General features: G+C 37.5%; 1 protein-coding gene across 1 annotated transcript in view; it reads left to right on the top strand.

Annotated features, from left to right (window-relative positions):
- Positions 1–627: 627 nt before the first annotated feature.
- Positions 628–19,500, top strand: part of FBXW7 (F-box and WD repeat domain containing 7) — a 122,682-nt gene continuing 103,809 nt past the window's right edge. The window contains exon 1 of the mRNA XM_007956171.2: positions 628–1,206. Within this exon, the coding sequence (XP_007954362.1) occupies positions 691–1,206 (516 nt within the window). The 5' untranslated portion in view covers positions 628–690. The remainder of the gene's footprint in view (positions 1,207–19,500) is intronic.

The raw sequence follows: 19,500 nt of genomic DNA, 5'->3' as shown, positions 1-19,500 counted from the left end.
CTGGGTCAGAGGGTATGAACTTTTTTTCCTCCCCCCCACCCCAAATATTTTATATCCTACTCAGTTGATTTATGTTCACTGTGAAACATTAAAGTCATAATTAGATTTGGTACCTAGCAGAAAACTGTGTCTGAAGACAAGATTCTGTGGTCAGTGATGTCTGAGAAATTCCTGGGGTATAAAAATGCCTTTTTCTCTTGGCTTAGCTCAGCATTTCCCAGATTTCACTGAGCACTGAATTTTTTTTGTGTGTATGCTATACACATTGTATATGTTTTACAAAAGATTGAATAATTTGAACTGCTGATTTAAATTTTTTCTTATTGGTTAAATTATGTTTTATTGGTCAGCACAACTAAATTGAACTCTATAAAGCTTTATGCTAAAAATTGAAAGGAGTCTAAAATAAAGCTGTTTCTGATTTTTGTGTTTATCTTTAAAGTCTCATAACTTTGACAATTTAAAGTTTATATTTTGATTACTAAAGAACATCTTAATGCTTTGATAACATCAAGTACTTTTTATAATCTTTTAATGATATTTAAAATACAGACATATAGCGTGCAAGTAGAAGATAATACAGAATGTACAAACTTTTTTCCCCCTCCATTTTCCCTGCAGAATGTGAAAATCTTTGCATCTTCTGATAGTCTAGCCAAGGTCCAAGAAGTAGCAAGCTGGCTTTTGGAAATGAATCAGGAACTGCTCTCTGTGGGCAGCAAAAGACGACGAACTGCAAGCTCTCAGAGAGGTAACCCTTCTTCAAGCCAGGTAGATGAGGAACAGATGAATCGTGTGGTAGAAGAGGAACAACAGCAGCAGCAACAGCAGCAGCAACTAAGACAACAGGAGGAGGAACATACCGCAAGGAATGGTGAAATTGTCGGAGCAGAGTCTAGGCCTGGAGACCAAAATGATTCTCAGCAAGGACAGTTGGAAGAAAACAACAATCAATTTATTTCAGTAGATGAAGACTCCTCAGGAAACCAAGAAGATCAGGAAGAAGATGAAGAACATGGTGGTGAACAAGATGAGGAAGATGAAGAGGAAGAGGAAATGGACCAGGAGAGTGATGATTTTGATCAGTCTGATGACAGTAGCAGAGAGGATGAACATACACATAGTAACAGTGTCACAAACTCCAGTAGTAACATTGATCTGCCCATTCACCAACTCTCCTCCCCATTTTATACAAAGACAACAAAAGTGAGTATATTTTTTGTGCCTTGACCTATTACCCTGAGAAATTTTACACGTGTGTTTTAATTGTAATAAAAATTTTCTCGTAGTCACAGTATTATTGCAAATTAATCTTCAGATTTGTAATAATAAACTGATTTATGTTTTACAGATGGTACTAGAAAATATTAGATGTAGAAATACTAATAATGGAACAATCTGATTAATTCTAAAAAAAAAAAAAAGCAAATAGGGCAAGGTAATTGATCCTGTTACCATGAAAAATCACTAATGTAAAATTTTCTTCAAAGTTTAGTCCCTGGGACAGGGGTTAGTAGGTTGTAATGAGCAATCTTATTTTTGTTTACAAAAGGCAGCCAGTGGGATGTTCTGTATATATTCACACTGTAATTCTAAAGCATACTTTAAGTTATTGGAAGTTACCCTAAATTTGTTTTCCTATTACAATGATTAGAATTTATTCTTTCTTAAACTGTCTTCTCTTCATTATATAATTAAACAAGATGAAATTACAGCCTTAGTATGAGTACGTAGTTGTTGCGGGGGTGATCTGAGTTGAGATTTTCAAAAGTTATAGTACTAGACATGACATACTTAGCATGATTGAGCATTTTTCCTGCATTATAAAACAACAGGAGTACATGATGTTATCTTTATGTTTTCCTCTAGTAGTTTTATTAAAATTAGTACAGTTAGGAATACCAAACTCTATTCAGTGGAACTTTGTGAATTCCATTTTAATGGAGCACACAGTTTTTACTTCTCAGAAGAATTTAAATATTGGCAAATGGTAACCAAACCATTTTGGTCAATATTTGACTGTGATGGGTAGGAGATGAGTGAAGATGTACTTCTCTTGATCCCCAGTTTTCCTTTCCTGGCTGGCAGCTCTTGTGCCTGCCTGCTTACCTCATTTAGCTGGGTGGTAGCCCATGGAGCTACCCCTAGACGTTTAAAAGGAGGACATAAGTATTCCTGTCTGAACTGGAGGAATCCTGTCAACCCTAAGGCTTGGTAATTAATCTAATGCTAACAAAAACAATTCCATTGGCTACAGTCAGTTCCATTGACTTTTCCAGAGATTAGAGACTGGAATATACCAGTTAGTCATGCTATTACTGGTTCCCAGTATTATCTTTGCTACTGGATGGACACTCTGAGATGGAAGTGGAGGAGATGATGGGGCAGCTGCAGTAAATTTGAAACAGCCAATGCTTGTTCTTTAGGGTGGCATGCAGGCTTTTTTCTTCAAAACCTTCCCTTACACTGTCACTTAAAGTTGGGGTCATAACTATGGAAGGAAAGTGAAGCATTATTTTCTCTTAACTATCTGATCCTTCTATTATATTCCCTTTTTCCTCATGAAATTAATAGCCAAAATGAAACGATATAATATCTGGGCTTTGCTTCAGAATAATTCTGAAGAGAAGGAAAATGGGTAGAGAGGATATAGATTAGCCATGATTTGCTAATCATTGAAGCTGGGTGACAAGAACATAGGAGTTCATGAGTATTACTGTGTCTACTTTTAATTATATTTTAAAGTTTTCCATAATAAAAATTTTTTAAGTTGTAAAGAACATGAAACACGCACACATACATGTCTCCACTACATACCCCTTACAACCAACATTGAAAAGTTTGCTGATTTCACTAACTCTTAAGTAAGTACTGACGCCTATTTATTTAAGTAAGTACTTAATTTATTTAAGTAAGTACTGACGCCATTTTATTTGCTTGGTATTTTGGTGGTACTGAAATTACAGGAAATTCAATAAGGTATCAAATACTTTATAGGAGTTAAAATGTACATTAACTGATTTTTTTAGGCAGTGTTGCTATATAATGGCTGTATTCAAGGAAAAACCAAACCTAGACCCATTGCTGTTGAATTGATTATGATTAATAGCGACCCTATAGGACAGTTGAACTGCCCCGATAAGGTTTCCAAAGCTGTGATCTTTATAGGAGCAGATTGCCACATCTTTCTCTCATGGAGAAATTGGTGGGTTCAAACCACCAACCTTTTGGTTGGCAGCCAAACAATTTAGCCACTGCACCACCAAGGCTTGCTCTATTCAAGGAAGAGGGTAAAGTAAGAAGAATTACGCTCAGAATTACTGAGGTGAGTAGCACACCTCCTGGATCTCTATGCTTGCATGCTTTTTGTTTCTCTATGTATTATTTGAAAGTTAGATTGAAATCATATTTATGTAGACTTAAGAGTTAAATAATACATTGGTAAGAAACATTTTAACTCAAATAATAACTTACTTATTTTACAGAAAAAAAAAAAATGTCTGTCATAGTTCATCCTCTTATAATCCTCTTTGCTTGTTTTTAAATTTCACACTAATTTAGCCCATATACAATATATAGACAAATTTAACATTATCTCTGTTATCCTACTCTGACCTGGAATGAACTATCATTGATCTGTGGATTAATTCTTGAATTGCTAAATAATTTTTGCTTCATCTTATAAAACTTAAACTCTATAAAATATGTTTATCAATAATTTTTTAACCTATCTTCAATTTTAGACTTCATTTATTCTTTAAACTAGGCATGTAAAAATTATTCATTTAGTCAGTCATCTAGGAAGGAAATGGCATCAAGTAGGGGTTTTCATCCATTTTACCATCTCTCTCTCAAGATACTGCAGCAGTAGCTTGGAACTTCTGACACTAACCACTAATGTCCTGATTGGTTGCTGAGACTCAGAGCTTTTAGAGAGCCATTCTCACAGCTTCTATTACCCAATTTCTTGATTTTTCTTCCCAGCGTTACTGTATCTAAAGAGGGAGTTTGTATCTCTCTCCTACTTTTTCTGAGGGTTCACTCAGAAAAATGGGCCATTGATACTCAAGGTCCAATTGTATTATCTTATTTAAGAAAGAAGTTAATCAAAATGAAGTTTTGCTGAATAATACAAAGGTATCACTGATTTTTGTAAGATTTAAAAAATGTCATATAGACAAAACATATCTTTTTCCAAAAGGAGATGCTATAATATTCTGTAGAAAAAGTTCTGGTTACAGGTTGACAGGTGCTTTATCTTTCATTACCTTTCAAGGTGAAATCATAAACAGAACTTTTAAAAATATCTTACATAATTATATAGTTACTTCCTTAAAAGTAGATGATTTAATGACATCAGCAAGGATAGTTGTGTGTATGCATTTATATTTAAATGTCTATGTATATACAGGGAGCTCTGGTGGCATAGTGCCTAAGGCATTTGACTGCCAACCAGAAGGCTGGCGGTTCAAACCCACCAGCCATTCCTTGGAAGAAAGGTTGGGCAATCTACTTCTGTAGTGATACTGCCTCGGAAACCCAAGGAGGGGTCACTGTGAGTAGAATCTGATGCAAAGTCAGTGAGTTTGATGTTTTGGTTTTATGTATATACATACACACTTTTGATATATTTATTTTAAGGTAATTTGCATTCGAAAGTATGGCAAGAATGTAAAGCTGTTTGATTGCCCAGCCAATCAAACTAAATAGGATTTTATTCTAAAATTGACCTTTTTTTAATCCATTCCTGAAACTTTTCTTCAGGATCATTCTCAGAGTATTTTTCAACAACATTTGGGGGCGGGGCGTCACCTAAAAAACGCAAAAAAAAAAATAGAACATCTCAATATTTCAAATACTTTATTTTGGAGGAACTTTATCTTATTTATTCTTTTTCTTTCTTTTTTTTTTAATTGTGGTTTGGGTGAAAGTTAACAGAGCAAATTGGTTTTCCATTCTACAATTCATACACATTTTATTTTGTGACATGGATTGCAATCCCCACAGTATAACAGCACTCTTTCCACTTCTTCTTTGTGTTTATCACTTCACTTCACCATTCTTTCTTATCCCTGCCTGCCTTCTAAGCTATATCCCTTGGTAAATGCTGCCCTTTTGATCTCTTGTGTTTGATTGTTCTCATGGGTGCATATCTGCCTGCTGTTATTCACCTATAAGGCGTTTCTATCATTTGCCTGAAAGTTGAGTAGGTAGGTGAGTTCAGTTCCAGGCTTGAAGGGTGAGGAACTTTAAATTCTTAATCATTATAAACATACCAAACTCCAAAAACCAAACTTAATGCCGTTGAGTCGATTCAGACTCATAGCGACCGTTCCTTGGGTTTCTGAGGCAGTATCTCTACAGAAGTAGATTTCCTAGTCTTCCTTCCGAGGAGTGGCTGGTGGGTTTGAACCACCAGCCTTCTGGTTAGCAGTCAAATGCCTTAGACACTACATCACCAGAGCTGCTTCTAAAGACATTATGGTAGGCTGTAATTTCCTTCAAATCTTCTTAAACTAACCTTTTAGAAAGGTAGAAGCATAAGAATTATGTAAGAGAGCCAATATTTAGTATTAGTATAAAATGTTTTACACTTCTATCCAGCATACCAGCATACTCAACAAATGCAATATGCTACATTTGCAAATATACTAATGGGGCGGGGGGGGGGATTGTTCCTTGCATTTATTTATTCATTGAAAGCATATTAAAAACTGACTCTTAGAACAATGACTTTTTTTCTAATCACCAACGATTTTTCTTATGACGACAGTATACATTAGAGATTCTAGCCTGTCCTAATGTTAAAAGTGTGAGATCTGGTAGCGTAGTGCCTAAGGCGCTTGATTGCTAACCAGAAGGCTGGAGGTTCAAACCCACTAGCCACTCCTCGGAAGGAAGATGGGGCAATCTACTTCTGTAGTGATGCTGCCTTGGAAACCCAAGGAGGGGTCGCTATGACTCAGGTCTGACTCAATGGCACATAACAACAACAACAATAGTGTTAAAAATCAAGGATAGTGATAGTCAAGAAATGTTGTTTATTAAGCCTGTACTCTTTGTCAGGAGCCCGGTTGGCTCAATGGTTGAGTACTCGGCTGTTAACCAAAAGATTGCCATTTCAAACCTCCACAGGACAAAGACCTGGCAATCTGCTTCCATAAAGATTATAGCCAGGTAAACCCTATGGGACAATTCTCCTCTGTCACATGGGGTCTTAGGAGTTGGAATAAACTTGAGGGCACCTAACAACAACTACAATGTGGACATACGTAAACCGAGGTTACAGAGAAGCAAACGATTCACCCAAGATCACACTATTAATTGTCAGAGTTAAGATTTTAATTTTAACCTAAAGCAAACTTATTGCCATCAAGTTGATCCCAACTCATAGCGACCCGTCCTTGGGTTTCCGAGGCAGTATCACTATGGAAGTAGATTGCCCAGTGCCTTAGGCACTATGCTACCAGAACTCCTAATTTTTAATCTAGAGTTGCCTAATTTCAAAAAACCTTCTCTTTCTATGTGCTATGCTGCCCCCTACGGGAGAATTAGGAGAACTTTACTAAGAATATCTTCAAGAAAACTGCAAGTCCCTTTAAGGTTCTGGACCTTGGAGTGTGGTCCTTTCTAATATCGTGTCACCTTTGGAATCATCAGAACTACCCTTTGGAAATTATAGAGAGCTCGGTTAACAGGTTTTCTTTGTGGTATTTAACAAAACGTTGTTAAAGATGTGAGGGCTCAAGGCTAAAGTTGTAACAGGAGGAAATGGCAATGCAGAAAAAGAGGAGTTTGAGACTGGATAACAGATGTCACTCTCAAGAGTCTATCAAATTTGCTTCTTAACCAGGGATTGTATACTGACTGTTTCTCTAAATTCAGCTAGTTTGCCCACAAATTTTAAGAGTCAGCTTGGTTCACTGTCTCTTCCTTTTTAACTCCCTCTGTCAACAACCTTGTCACATGTAAAACAAAACAAAAATAGCTTGTACCAAAGAATCCTTTTACATGTTTCATGCACAGTATTAGCTCATTTTCTACTAAAATGGAAAGCAAATGAGATTACTATTAAGCTAGTCTGATTTTTTTTTTTCATGAAGCGAAGCATATTTGAACATTTATACCTGTGTTTCCTATCTGAGTACCTTTTTTATTGCATAGCTTCTGTTCTTTGTATCAAATTAACCTAATTTTTTTCCCTCCAGATTGTTAGATTTCTTAGTAAGCTGAATGGTTTTTATCTTTTGCCTTGAATAAGAAATCAATGTTTATTAAAAATATATATTAAAAGAAGCAATGTGTAGTATATTAGAATCTAGGAGTCTAAGATCTTATTTCTAAACGATAGAAAATCAGGCACAAGGATCACTAGCCAGTCAGAGATCCAAATAACCGTTTTGTTCCTGGTTTACCATTTCCCAACTTCTAGACCCAGAGCTTCTGGGAAACATTGTAGGAGAATGTGGCTAACACGTGAAATCTAAGGGACTCTTTATTCCACACTGTTGCAGGTAAGTTCTGGAGAATGATGGGCACCTGAAGAATGACCTGGCCTAGTCTCCTTACAAGACAAAATTCAAACTCTCTGAGGGGTAGATGTGTCAAGAGAACAAAAGGGCATGATATATAAGCAGTGATCTTGAATAACACCCACTAATGCACACAACCCAGTGACTATGTAGCCATCCTTCCTACTTGGGGAAAGAAGAAAAACTGGACATACTGACTCAGCCAGGTTTAACCCACTTCTAAACATGTTGAGAAGGTAGTATAAACGGAGGATGAGGCATACTGTAGGAGATGGACTCTCCCCTAAGAGAGTGTGATAAAAGCTTCGGGTCTTAATTTGAATTCTGATTGTACTATTCATTATATGACTATAGGTTTATAATCTTATCTAACCCTTTTTGTTATTTCTAATATAAGACTACAGTGCTTCTTTCTCATGGTGGTTATAAGAATTAAGTAAAAGATTATCTGTACAGCATGTGTCATAGTGCCTGGTACACTCAGGTAGTTTACAAATGTAGGCCTGCAGGTCAGTTTGTCTTTGTCCTATCCATTCATTACCTACCATACCACAGACTACATGTCTTTCCTGTCTCCATTGTATTATAAATACTGCCATCTAGTGGACTCCAATGGGAGCTCTGGTAGCGTAGTGCCTAAGCCCCTTGACTGTTAACCAGAAGGCTGGTGGTTCAAACCCAAGGAGGGGTCACTATGAATAGGGTCTGACTAGATGGCACATAACAACAACAGTGGATTCCATAGCATCTCCCATTGGGTTTCCAAGGCTATAAATCTTTATGGAAGTAGATTGCCTCATCTTCCTCCTATGGAGCAGCTGGTGGGTTTGGACCACTGATCTTCTGGTTAGCATCATTGTATTATAGCAGTCATCATTCATCATAACACGCTTTAGGGGGAAGAGATATAAATAGAATAATAGATAAATACTTTAAAAATGGTACACCCAGAAGAGTGGAAGGAGTTCTGGTGATGTAATGGATAAGGCACCTGACTACTAACCAAAAGGTCAGCAATTACAAACCACCAGATGCTCTGCAGGAGAAAAGACTTGGCGATCTGCTCCTATAAAGATTATAGCCTTAGAAGCCCTATGGGTCAGTTCTACTCTGTCCTATAGAGTCACTGTGAGTCAACAATTGACTCAACAGCACATAACAACAGCAGGAAGAGTGAAAGCTGATTTATTGCAAGTAATTAAAGATTATTTTAATTCTAATTTTTCATTGTAGACTAAAGAATCATTTTCCTACAGAATGGAGAATTTAATTTCTTTTTAATTATGTTTTCCTTTTTTTCTTGCTTCATTCAAATAATAAACATCTCTGAAGTACTGATAACCCGCTGCCACTGAGTTGATTCTGACTAATTGCGACTGCCATAAGGTTTCCAACATTAAATCTCTATGGGAGCAGACTACCTTGTCTTTCTTTTGCAGGGTGGCTGGTGTGTTTGAACTGCTGACCTTTTGGTTAGCAGCCTAGTACCTTAAACACAGCGCCACCAGAGCGCCTGGAAGTACTGATAGTTATCCTCAAAGTGTTCCTTAGGAAAATTGCTTCATGTGTTATATGGTTACAATGACCTAATCTCTTTTAAGGAGTCCTTGGGTGGCACAAAGGGTTAAGTGCTCAACCACTAGTCAGAAGGTTGGCTGGTGGTCATTCCTACCCAGAGGCACCACAGAAGACAGACCTGATTACCTTCTTCCAAAAGATCACAGCCTCGAAAACCCTATAGAGCCTAGTTCTACTCTGACACTGGATTCTAGGGCAACTAACAACATATGGATGAAAAAAGGACCAATTAATGGAATATCAGATACCAAAAACAAACCGTCTCTTTTAATGTCATTTTTGTTGGTGGTAGGGAGTAAACTATCAAGAAAGAGGATAAAGGAATATATAATGATGGGTTTTGTTTTTACTTTGTTGGTAAATAACTCCCAGTTATGCTTCAAGCTCCCCTCATTTACTCTGGCCTCAGTCCTGGACATCATCACCTGAGTGATCCACTGAAAACTAAACTGCTGTTTCTCTCTCCAAACCATTTTTTTTCTTCTCTAGATTTTCTTATCTCTGTTAATGTCTCAGTCTTTTCCTTACTATCTAGTCTAGTAGGTCTGCTGAAGATTTTAACAGAAGAGATTTTACAGACTAGAACACTTGTTATTTGGTGACATTGAGTAGATTCTAACTTATAACAACCCCATGTGACAGAGTAAAACTGCTCCATAGAATTTTCTGGACTGTAATCTTTGTGGAAGCAGATTTCCAGATCTTTATCCCACACAGCCACTAAGTAGATTTGAACGACCAACTTTTTTGTTAGCACTCTTCACCATTGTGTTACGAGGACTCCTTACTTAAAGACTTATTCCTCCCCATCCCCCACACACACCCCCTTTTTTTATCGCTCGTCCCACCAAGTACTTGTAAAATAAAAATTGGAGAGTCATTATTTAAAAATGTTAAGAGCATCTGTCTTTGCTTAAGTCTCTGTTTCTATTTTCTATTAAGCTATATTGCCAGATCCTTGACAATGAATTGGCAATATGAATAATTGGATGAAATTTTTAAAATGAATTTTTAGCTCTGTATAGATAAGTATCCTCAATTCAAATATCTGGTGCTCCATTTCCCATTGATTTAGCCCAAGTTGTTCCATAAGTGGACATTTGAAGCCTTCCATAGGCTTAATATGGAAAGCACAGAAAAAGCCAGGAGGACCAGGACAGAGCAAGGAAGCAGTGGCAGGGATCCAGGTAAGGACCAGGACCCAGGCCCCACCCCCATATGGCAGGGATCTATGTAAGGGGTGGGTGGAAAGGTTTCGAACAGCTAAGGGACACAAATTTGTCTGTCAGTTTTTCCTACTGTGGTGATGTGTTGCTGTGAGGCTTGAGGCTTTGCCACTGGTGTCTAAAACCTGGCAGCATTGCACTTGGTGCACAGGTTACAATGCAGCTTACAGACTAAGACTAGGAAGAAAGAAGAGGCCATCCATTTCTCAAAGAATTGGCCAGCGAAAACCGTATGAATAGCAGAGAAACACTGTCTGATACATTACTGTGCAATTTTATGACTAGCCCAGAAACATTGTCCAATACAATGCAGGAGGATAAGCCACTTAGGTTAGAAAGCTCTCAGAATAGGACTGGGAAAAAGCTGCATCATCAGAATAGAACCAGCCTTACTGATAGGGATAAGGTAAAGCTTTCGAGACCTCCGTTTGCTGACGTGACATGACTCAAACTGAAGAGTAATAGCTGCAAACATCCATTAATAATCAGAACATGGAATGTACAAAGTATGAATCTAGAAAAATTGGAAGTTGTCAAAAATGAAATGGAATGCATAAAGATTGATATCCTAGGTATTAGTGAGCTGAAATGGGCTGTTTTTGGCCATTTTGAATCAGACAACCATGTGGTCTACTATGCTGGGAATGACAGTTTGAAGAGAAATGGCATGGCATTCATTGTCACAAAGGATGTTTCCAGACCTGTCCTGAAGTACAATGCTGTCAGTGATAGGATAATATCCAAATGCCTACAAGGAAAACCAGTTAATATGACTATTATTCAAATTTATGCACCACACCAAAGCCAAAAGATGAGGAAATTGAGGATTTTTATCAGCCTCTGCAGTCTAAAATTGACCGAACATGCAATCAGGATGTGTTAATTATCACTGGTGACGGAATGCAAAAGTTGGGAACAAAGAAGAATCACCAGTAGTTGGAAAATTTGGCCTTGGTGAGAGAAAGGATGGTGGAAATCGCATGGTAGAATTTGCAAGACCAATGACTCATTCATTGCAAATACCTTTTTTCAACAACACAAACAGCGGCTATACACATGGGCTTTGCCAGATGGAATACACAGGAATCAGATTGACTACATCTGTGGCAAGAGTTGAGGGAAAAGCTCGATATCTTCAGCCAAAACCAGGCCAGGAGATGATTGTGGAACAGACCATCCACTGCTCATATGCACGTTCAAGTTGAAGTTGCAGACAATTAAAACAAGTCCATGAGAACCAAAATAGGACCTTGACTATATCCCTCCTGAATTTAGAGACCATCTAAGGAATAGATTTTATTCATTGAACACCAGTGACTGAAAACCAAAAGAATTGTGGGATGACATCAAGAACATCATCCATGAAGAAAGCAAGAGGTCACTAAAATGATGAAAAAAGAGAAGAGCAAAATGGATGACAGAAGAGACTCTGAAACTTGCCCTTGAGCAGAGAGTAGCTAAAGCAAATGGAAAAAATGACAAGATAAAAGAGCTGAACAGAATATTTCAAAGAGCAGCTCAAGGAGACAAAGCCAATTATCATAATGAAATGTGCAAAGACTTGGAGTTAGAAAATCAAAAGGGAAAAACATGCCCGGCATTTCTCAAGGTGAAAGAACTGAGGAAAAATTTAAGCCTGAGTTGCAATATTGAAAGATTCTGTGGGCAAAATATTGAATGATGCAGGAAACATCAAAAGAAAATGGAAGGAATGCACAGAGTCACTGTACCAAAAAGAACTGGTAGATCTTCATTCATTTCAGGAGGTGGCATATGATCAAGAACCAGTGGTGCTGAAGGAGGAAGTCAAAGCTGCATTGAAAGAATTTGCAAAGAACAGGGCTCCAGGAATTGATGGAATACCCATTGAGATGTTTCAACAAATGGATGCCCCTCTAGAGGCACTCATTTGGCTATGCCAAGAGATTTGGAAGACAGCTACCTGGCCAACTAACTGGAAGAGATCCATATTTGTACCCATTCCAAAGAAAGGTGATCGCACAGAATGTGGAAATTATTGAACATCATTAATATTGCACACAAGTAAAATCTTACCGAAGATCATTCAAAAGCGGTTGCAGCAGTATTGTTGTTGTTTGTTTTGTTGTTACGTGCTGTCGAGTCGGCCCCGACTCATAGTGACCCCTCCTTGGGTTTCCAAGGCAGTATCACTACGGAAGTAGGATTGCCCAACCTTCCTTCCGAGGAGTTGCTGGTGGGTTTGAACCGCCAGCCTTCTGGTTAGCAGTGAAGTGCTTTAGCCACTATGCTACCAGAACTTCCATAGGTGCAAGCTCAATTCAGAAGAGGATGTGGAACAATGGATATCATAGCTGCTGTCAGATGGATCTTGGCTTAAGGCAAAGAATACCAGAAAGATGTTTACTTGTATTTCATTGACTATGCAAAGGAATTTGATTGTGTGGATCGTAACAAATTGTGGATGACGTTGAGACGGGAACCTGTGCATTGACCAGTAAGATGTTGTTCAAACAGACCAAGGGGACTACTGCATGGTTTAAAATCAAGAAGAGAGTGTGTTGGTGTTGTATCCTTTCCCCATACTTATTCAATCTGTATGCTCCGCAAATAATCTGAGAAGCTGGAGTATATGAAGAAGAACATGGCATCAGCATTGGAGAAAGAATCATTAACAACCTGTGATATACTTATGACACAGCTTTGCTTACTTGAGGCACTTACTGATGAAGATTGAAGAATACAGTCTGCAGTATGGATTACATCACAGTATAAAGAAAACAAAAATCCTCACAACGGGACTTATGAGCACTATCTCAGTAAATGGAGAAAAGATTGAAGTTGTCAAAGACTTCACATTCATTGGTTCTACTATCGACACCAATGGAAGCAGCAGTCAGGATGATATATAGCACTGGGCAAGTTGGCTGCAAAGGACGTCTTTCAAGTGCTGAGGAGCAAGGATGTCTTCTTGGGAACTGTAGTACACCTGACACAAGCCATGGTATTTTCAGTCGCCTCGTTTGCATGTGAGCTGGACAGTGAATAAGGAAAGCCAAAGAAGAATTGATGCTTTTGAGTTGTGATGCTGGCAGAGAATGCTGAAAGTACCATAGACTGCCAGCAGGACTAACAAATCTGTCCTGGAAGAAGTGCAGCTGGTATACTACTTGGAAGTGAGAATGGCCAGACTTCTTCTCAACTACTTTGGTCATATTGTCAGAAGGGGCCGTTACCTGGAGAAGGATGTCATTTCACTTGGTAAGGTGGCGGGTCGACAAAAGAGAGGAAGGCCTTCAACAAGATGGATGGACACAGTGACTGCGGCAATGGGCTGAAGTATAGCAGGGATCATGGAGCTGGCATGGGAACGGGCGGTGGTTCGTTCTTCTGTGCATGGGGTCGCTGTGTATCAGAGATAACTCAACAGTACCTACAACAATACCATAGTCTTACCATAGCTTCTTTCTACCTGGTATCATTTCCATGCCTCTCCACTTATTTTAAAAGACCCCCACATCCTCTCCAGCTATCCAGATCCTTAAAAACCCGGCCCAGTCTCATCTTTGTCTTTACATTTCTATAGAGTTGTTCTGAAAGCACTGTTGATTCTCTACGCTGTGCAGTTAATTTGGTATTAGCTTATGGCCTTTCTTCCAGGTTTTGATTTGAGTTGACATTTAATTCTTTTATTTTTTTGAACAGATGAAATTTTATATATTTGCTTTTAGTGCTGGTTTAGAGTAGGAGTTGAAAATTCACAAATTGTAATGAGAACATTTATCATTTCACATCTTAAGATGTACCCAAGCTAGATTATAAATTCATTAATTAAATGTGATACTTAAGGTGAATTTAAGACTTACATATTCAATATGTGGATATTTACATTGAGAAATACTATAGTACAGTTAGCAGTACTGGATTACAATTCCCCTGATGAGAATCCCAATTTAGGAACCATGTTGCAAAGATGCAGAAAATAATTGAAAGCAACTCATATAGCTGTTTAAAAAATATCTTTGAAGTTAATATTTAATAACAGGAAACTTCTGTCAAATGTATTGCTTACTGTAAATGTAAAAATCATAATTATGTGTACAGTATGATCCTAATTATGAAGCAGACATATTAATCCCTATATATGTGTGGAAGAAGATCAGAAGTTATACCTCAATTTTAGGAGATTCTCTGAATGTGTTTGGATTAAAGATTATTGTAATTTTTCTTATATACCTTTCAGAATTTCCCAAGTTTGCTTCAACAAGTATATTTTAGTTATTCATTAAAAAATAACTGTATCTACTACAGACCAACTCTTATTCTCCTCAGTCTTTTCTCATGACTTCCATAATGTATAATGTGCCTCACAAGGAAAAGGCTTTATGTAATGCTCTCTTTACAAAAATGCAGTGGAGGATGGTGTAAAGAGCACTGCACTTGCTAAGTCCCAGTACAAACCAGCCTTCACTCTTCTAGAGTTCACATTGCTACCCTGGCAGTTCTCTAAGTTCAGTTTTAACACATTATTAGAAGAGTAATAGTAGTGATGTCCTTTCTTCTTTTAAAGACATTTATTCAGTATGTGGTTTCTTTAGAGAGATTATTAGTGTAGCCCTGACAACACTTTCAACTCTCCATGAAATATGAATATCTTTTATTTAAAAGTCTTTCCGTCAGTACTTTCAGAGTCTTATCTTTTAAAATAATTCTGAAATACCATACGAAGTCATCAGTGCTTTCCTTTCTTCATTTCCTCCTCAGTTTTGAAACTAGTTAATAAACTGCTTAGGGTTTTTGTACTAATTTTAAGTCACCCAAGATAATCATTATTCCACTCCCTCCCCAGGTTGAAGGGAACCTTAGATAGAGTTCACCAAGTTAAAATGTGTGTCACTGGTTTTATTAACAGATTTGGACTTGAAAGTGACATCATCTCTGGGGAATACTACTGCATGAAGGAACATTACATTTTTAGAGAGTTGTTAATGGTGGAGTATTATATGTTGAAATCTCTTTCTTTGATCCTTGTTTTTCCATCTGGAGAACAGTGACAGCTCTTCTTGTAGGAGAAAATTGCTGTTATATCAATCTTGAATCTTCTTTTCTCCAGACTGAATATCTTCAACATGTTCTCCAGGATCACCATCCTCGTTCTTATTCTCTGGACAGATTGTTCTTATAGTGACATGGCCTGAAGTCAATCAACATGGTGCTGTTCTGGGACAGGAGAGCTAGACTATCACCCATCTCTGTTCTAGACCCTATCAGTACAGTGGAAGATAGCATTGATAATGATAATAATAGTGATAATAAACAATTTATCCGATCCTACAGTAGTCTTCCGCTTACAGTATATTCAAGTTATAGTTATGACAAATTATGACCATCCTATTTTTATTAATATGTGCTACATATTAATAATACATAGTGATACCGCCCCGGAAACCCAAGAAGGGGTCGCTATGAGTCGTGTCCAACTCGACGGCACTTAACAACAACAACTACAATATTGTAGTGCATAATTTTCTGATATTATCATTTTCAGATGTAATGTTTCCATTCCCCAAAGACAAATAAACGTCAGATTTATAAAGATAACTGGTGATGAAAGGCAATACTAATGAAAACAAAACAAGATAGAGATTTGACTTAATGTCAGACCAAACTTAGGAAAGTGATATCAGAATGGAACCGTGTCGTAAATTGGAGACTACCTATATTTTAATATGTAGTAAGTCACTGGGCTAGATATTTTACATATATAATCTGATTTAATAATCCTATGATGTTGTTTCTAATTTTGATCTCCAAATGAGAGATGAGAAATAGGTGAAGAGAAGTTAAGTGATTAACCAAAGAGCAATCAGCTAGTAAATAATGGAGGTAGGATTTGAACCCAGATCTTATTCTGGATCCAGATTGCATGTTTATTAAAATCTGAAAAATTCAATGAGATGGTATTAGTGGTTTTGGGCGGAGGTGCACTGGGGAAATAATTCATAACACCGTCATCCTAACATCTGTTTTCATGCCCAAAAAGTTATCCCAATTTAATCTCTGCTCCCATGAAAAATTTGAATTAGGCAGCCCAGTACCTAATAATTAGGCAGTAAAAGATTGATGAATATCTTTTTTGCATATAACTTGCCAGTCCTTGACCACGTGGATATATATTTTGCATAGGTAGGGTCAGTGTAAGAACCCCTGAGTGGTTCATTGGTTAAGTGCTCATCTGTGAATCCACTAGCCACTCCAAGGGAGAAAGATGTAGCAGTCCGCCCCATAAAGATAACAGCCTTGGAAACCCTATGGGACAGTTCTGTTTTGCCCTAAAGGGTCAGAATTGATTCAATTGCAACCGATAGGGTCATTGTATATATTACTCTGTATTCCTACTTCTTTCAGTTACTGTGAGTATAATATTAGCCTTTTTTTTTTACTTGTTAACTTCTTCAAACAACTAATTGCTTGACCGCTCAAAAGGAATTTTTCCTGCTCTTTGTAGTTTACTGAGATCAAAACCCATTAATATGAATCTTCCCACTTTCATATTCATCTGTTTGTTGTTGTTGTTCTTCATTCATCCCTCCAATCTGGTGGGGAAAAAAAACAAAACACCCTTGTTTACAAGAAAACTTTTTCCTTGAATTATTGATCCTCATGGCCTGTGAAAATATTTTTGGAGACCGTTTTGTATTAATTGTCCTTCATATGGGACCCTTAGTGGCTCATTGGTTAAGTGCTCAGATGGTAACCAAAAGGTTGGCGGTTCAAACCCACCCAGCAGTTCCACTGGAGGAAGACTTGGCAGTCTGTTAAGATTATAGCCAACAAAATTCTAGGGGACATTTCTGCTCTGTTGCATGGGGACATTATCAGCTGGAATTGATACCCAAAGGCACACAAGAACAACCACATCCTCTGCCTCTTTTTAACTGTATTTTTTAATGTGTAACATATATAAGTATATACAAAACGCAGACTCTGTTTCCTTCGGCTGCTGTCTACACTACCCTCTACTTCAGCAACATGGTCTTATTTGATATTTCTGAGCATAGAGGAATTTTAACTACCTTGGTACTTGATAAGCTTTTTCTTTTTCTATGTTGCTTCTACCTGTAGCCTCTTGAAAATTTCTATCCATCTTTTAAGATCTATTTCAACCCAAGTTTAAGAATAATTCACAGAACTCTGAGCAGAATTCTGTGCCTCCACTTTGTTTTTAACTTACATTTTAACAGGTAGTTGGAATCTGCTTTGCTTTATTTATGTATATTTTAGATTGTTGACCCACCTGGTTCTCTTCTCCCTTTCTAAGATTCCACTGTTTCTAATACTTTGCATTAAAAAAAAAAAAAAAAAAAAAGCTTACAAATAAGAATTGAAGTTTCAGAATACAAAACCTTTATGTAATTTTACAAACATGATAAGGTTTAATCCTGTTTACTTCATGTGAATTTCTACAGGTTCACTTTAAATTTGCCCCTATTAAATTTTCTGTTGTTATTTGTTATTGTGTTTCCATCTTCACTCAGTTACCATTTTGGCTTCTTGTTTAATGTGTTTCTCCTAACTAAGGTCATTTTATATCCTGCCCTTGCCAGTTTTTAGTTCTCAGTGTGTGTGTCCACCTTAAAATCATAAAATCAGTGATACTTTCAGTGAGTGAAAGTTAGGCTGAGACCTAAAAAGATAGTTAGGAATAGTGGCAGAATTTTAAGAAATAAGTATAGAGCCTGTCTCATTTTGAATATATTTCAGATATCTATCATTTCTTTCTTTATACTCTGTTCCTTAATGGTTTATTGGTGGCTAAGTTGTACATTGGAGGGTTATTTACACTGTGTCTCTGATATAGGCAATTAACTTCCCCTTGACATTTGAAGGATTCATCTTTGGTGCCTAGTACTGGGTCTTCATAAAGTCCTACTTGAGGCTCTAAAGTTTTAACTTGGAAATGGTAATGTTTTAAGGTGACAGCAAGTTAATGACAGAACTGAGAGTATGGTTTAGTTCTTGCTCTTATATTGTTGTTAGTTGCAGTTCAGTCAGCTACATAAAACTCATGGTTCCCTTACTTATAATAAAATGAAATGTCTGCTCCTGTGCCATCTACATGATTATTGGTATGGCTGTTGAATGTGTTTTCCAACTTAGGGGGTTCATCTTTTAGTACTGTATTAGACAGTATTGTGTGTGTGTGGTATGTTGTAAAACCTGTGAGAGCCAGAACTTGACTCGACAGCCTTTATTTCTAGGTCTTGCAAATTTTACACATTTGACATGCAATCTTTCCACTTTTTATCACTCTATTAGTGGGAAAATTGAGTTTCCTTTCTCTGACTGGTTTCCACTTTGTACAAGTGCTAACTCTCACAGTTTTAATTGTATAAGCTTTTCATTGGCTAATTTTTGGAAGTATATTATCAGACCTTTCTTCCTCGTTTATTTTAGTCTGGGAGCTATACTAAAACCTGTCTACCGTAGGTGATGCTACTGGTATTTGAAATATTGGTGGTGTAGCTTCTAGCAGCATAGCTGCACACAAGCCACCACAGAATGGCAAACTGACAGATGTTTGGTGGTTTGCTCATATACCAGTCCCCCCACCCCACCCCACCACCACCACTTTAGACAGTAATACCAGTTTTTAAACTTTTTGTTAGTGGTTGCAGTCTTAATTTTAAGACTCTTACTAGCAAGATGTTTGTGGGTTTATTTTTCACTTTAACTCTTGTCCTAAACTCAATCGTTATCTTATTAAATTCTTAGATGGTCAAACATATAAAGCAAGCAAAAAGGGAGATCACTATCTAGATATGGTGCTAAACAACTGTACCTTTTGAGTCCAGGGAAAGAAACTAGATGTTATTGATGAATTAAACACATCAAAGTAGTGTCCCTTTAACATGTATCCAGAGAAGACATTAGGAGTTCTGGTGGCATAGTGCCTAAGACATTTGACTGCTAACCAAAAGGCTGGCGGTTCAAACCTTACCAGCCACTCCTTGGAAGAAAGATTGGGCCATCTACTTCGGAGAGTTGTTGTTGTTATGTTGTTAAGTGCCGTCGAGTCGTTTCCGACTCATAGCAGCCCCATGCACAGCAGAACGAAACACTGCCCGATCCCACGCCAGCCCCCCAATCCCTGTTATACTTGAGCCCATCATCGCAGCCACCGT

This window comes from Orycteropus afer, unplaced genomic scaffold (assembly GCF_000298275.1).
Source record: "Orycteropus afer afer isolate SDZICR_OR568_19922 unplaced genomic scaffold, OryAfe1.0 scaffold00578, whole genome shotgun sequence".
Taxonomy (NCBI): Eukaryota; Metazoa; Chordata; class Mammalia; order Tubulidentata; family Orycteropodidae; genus Orycteropus; species Orycteropus afer.
This window is presented reverse-complemented; position numbering and strand designations above follow the sequence as displayed.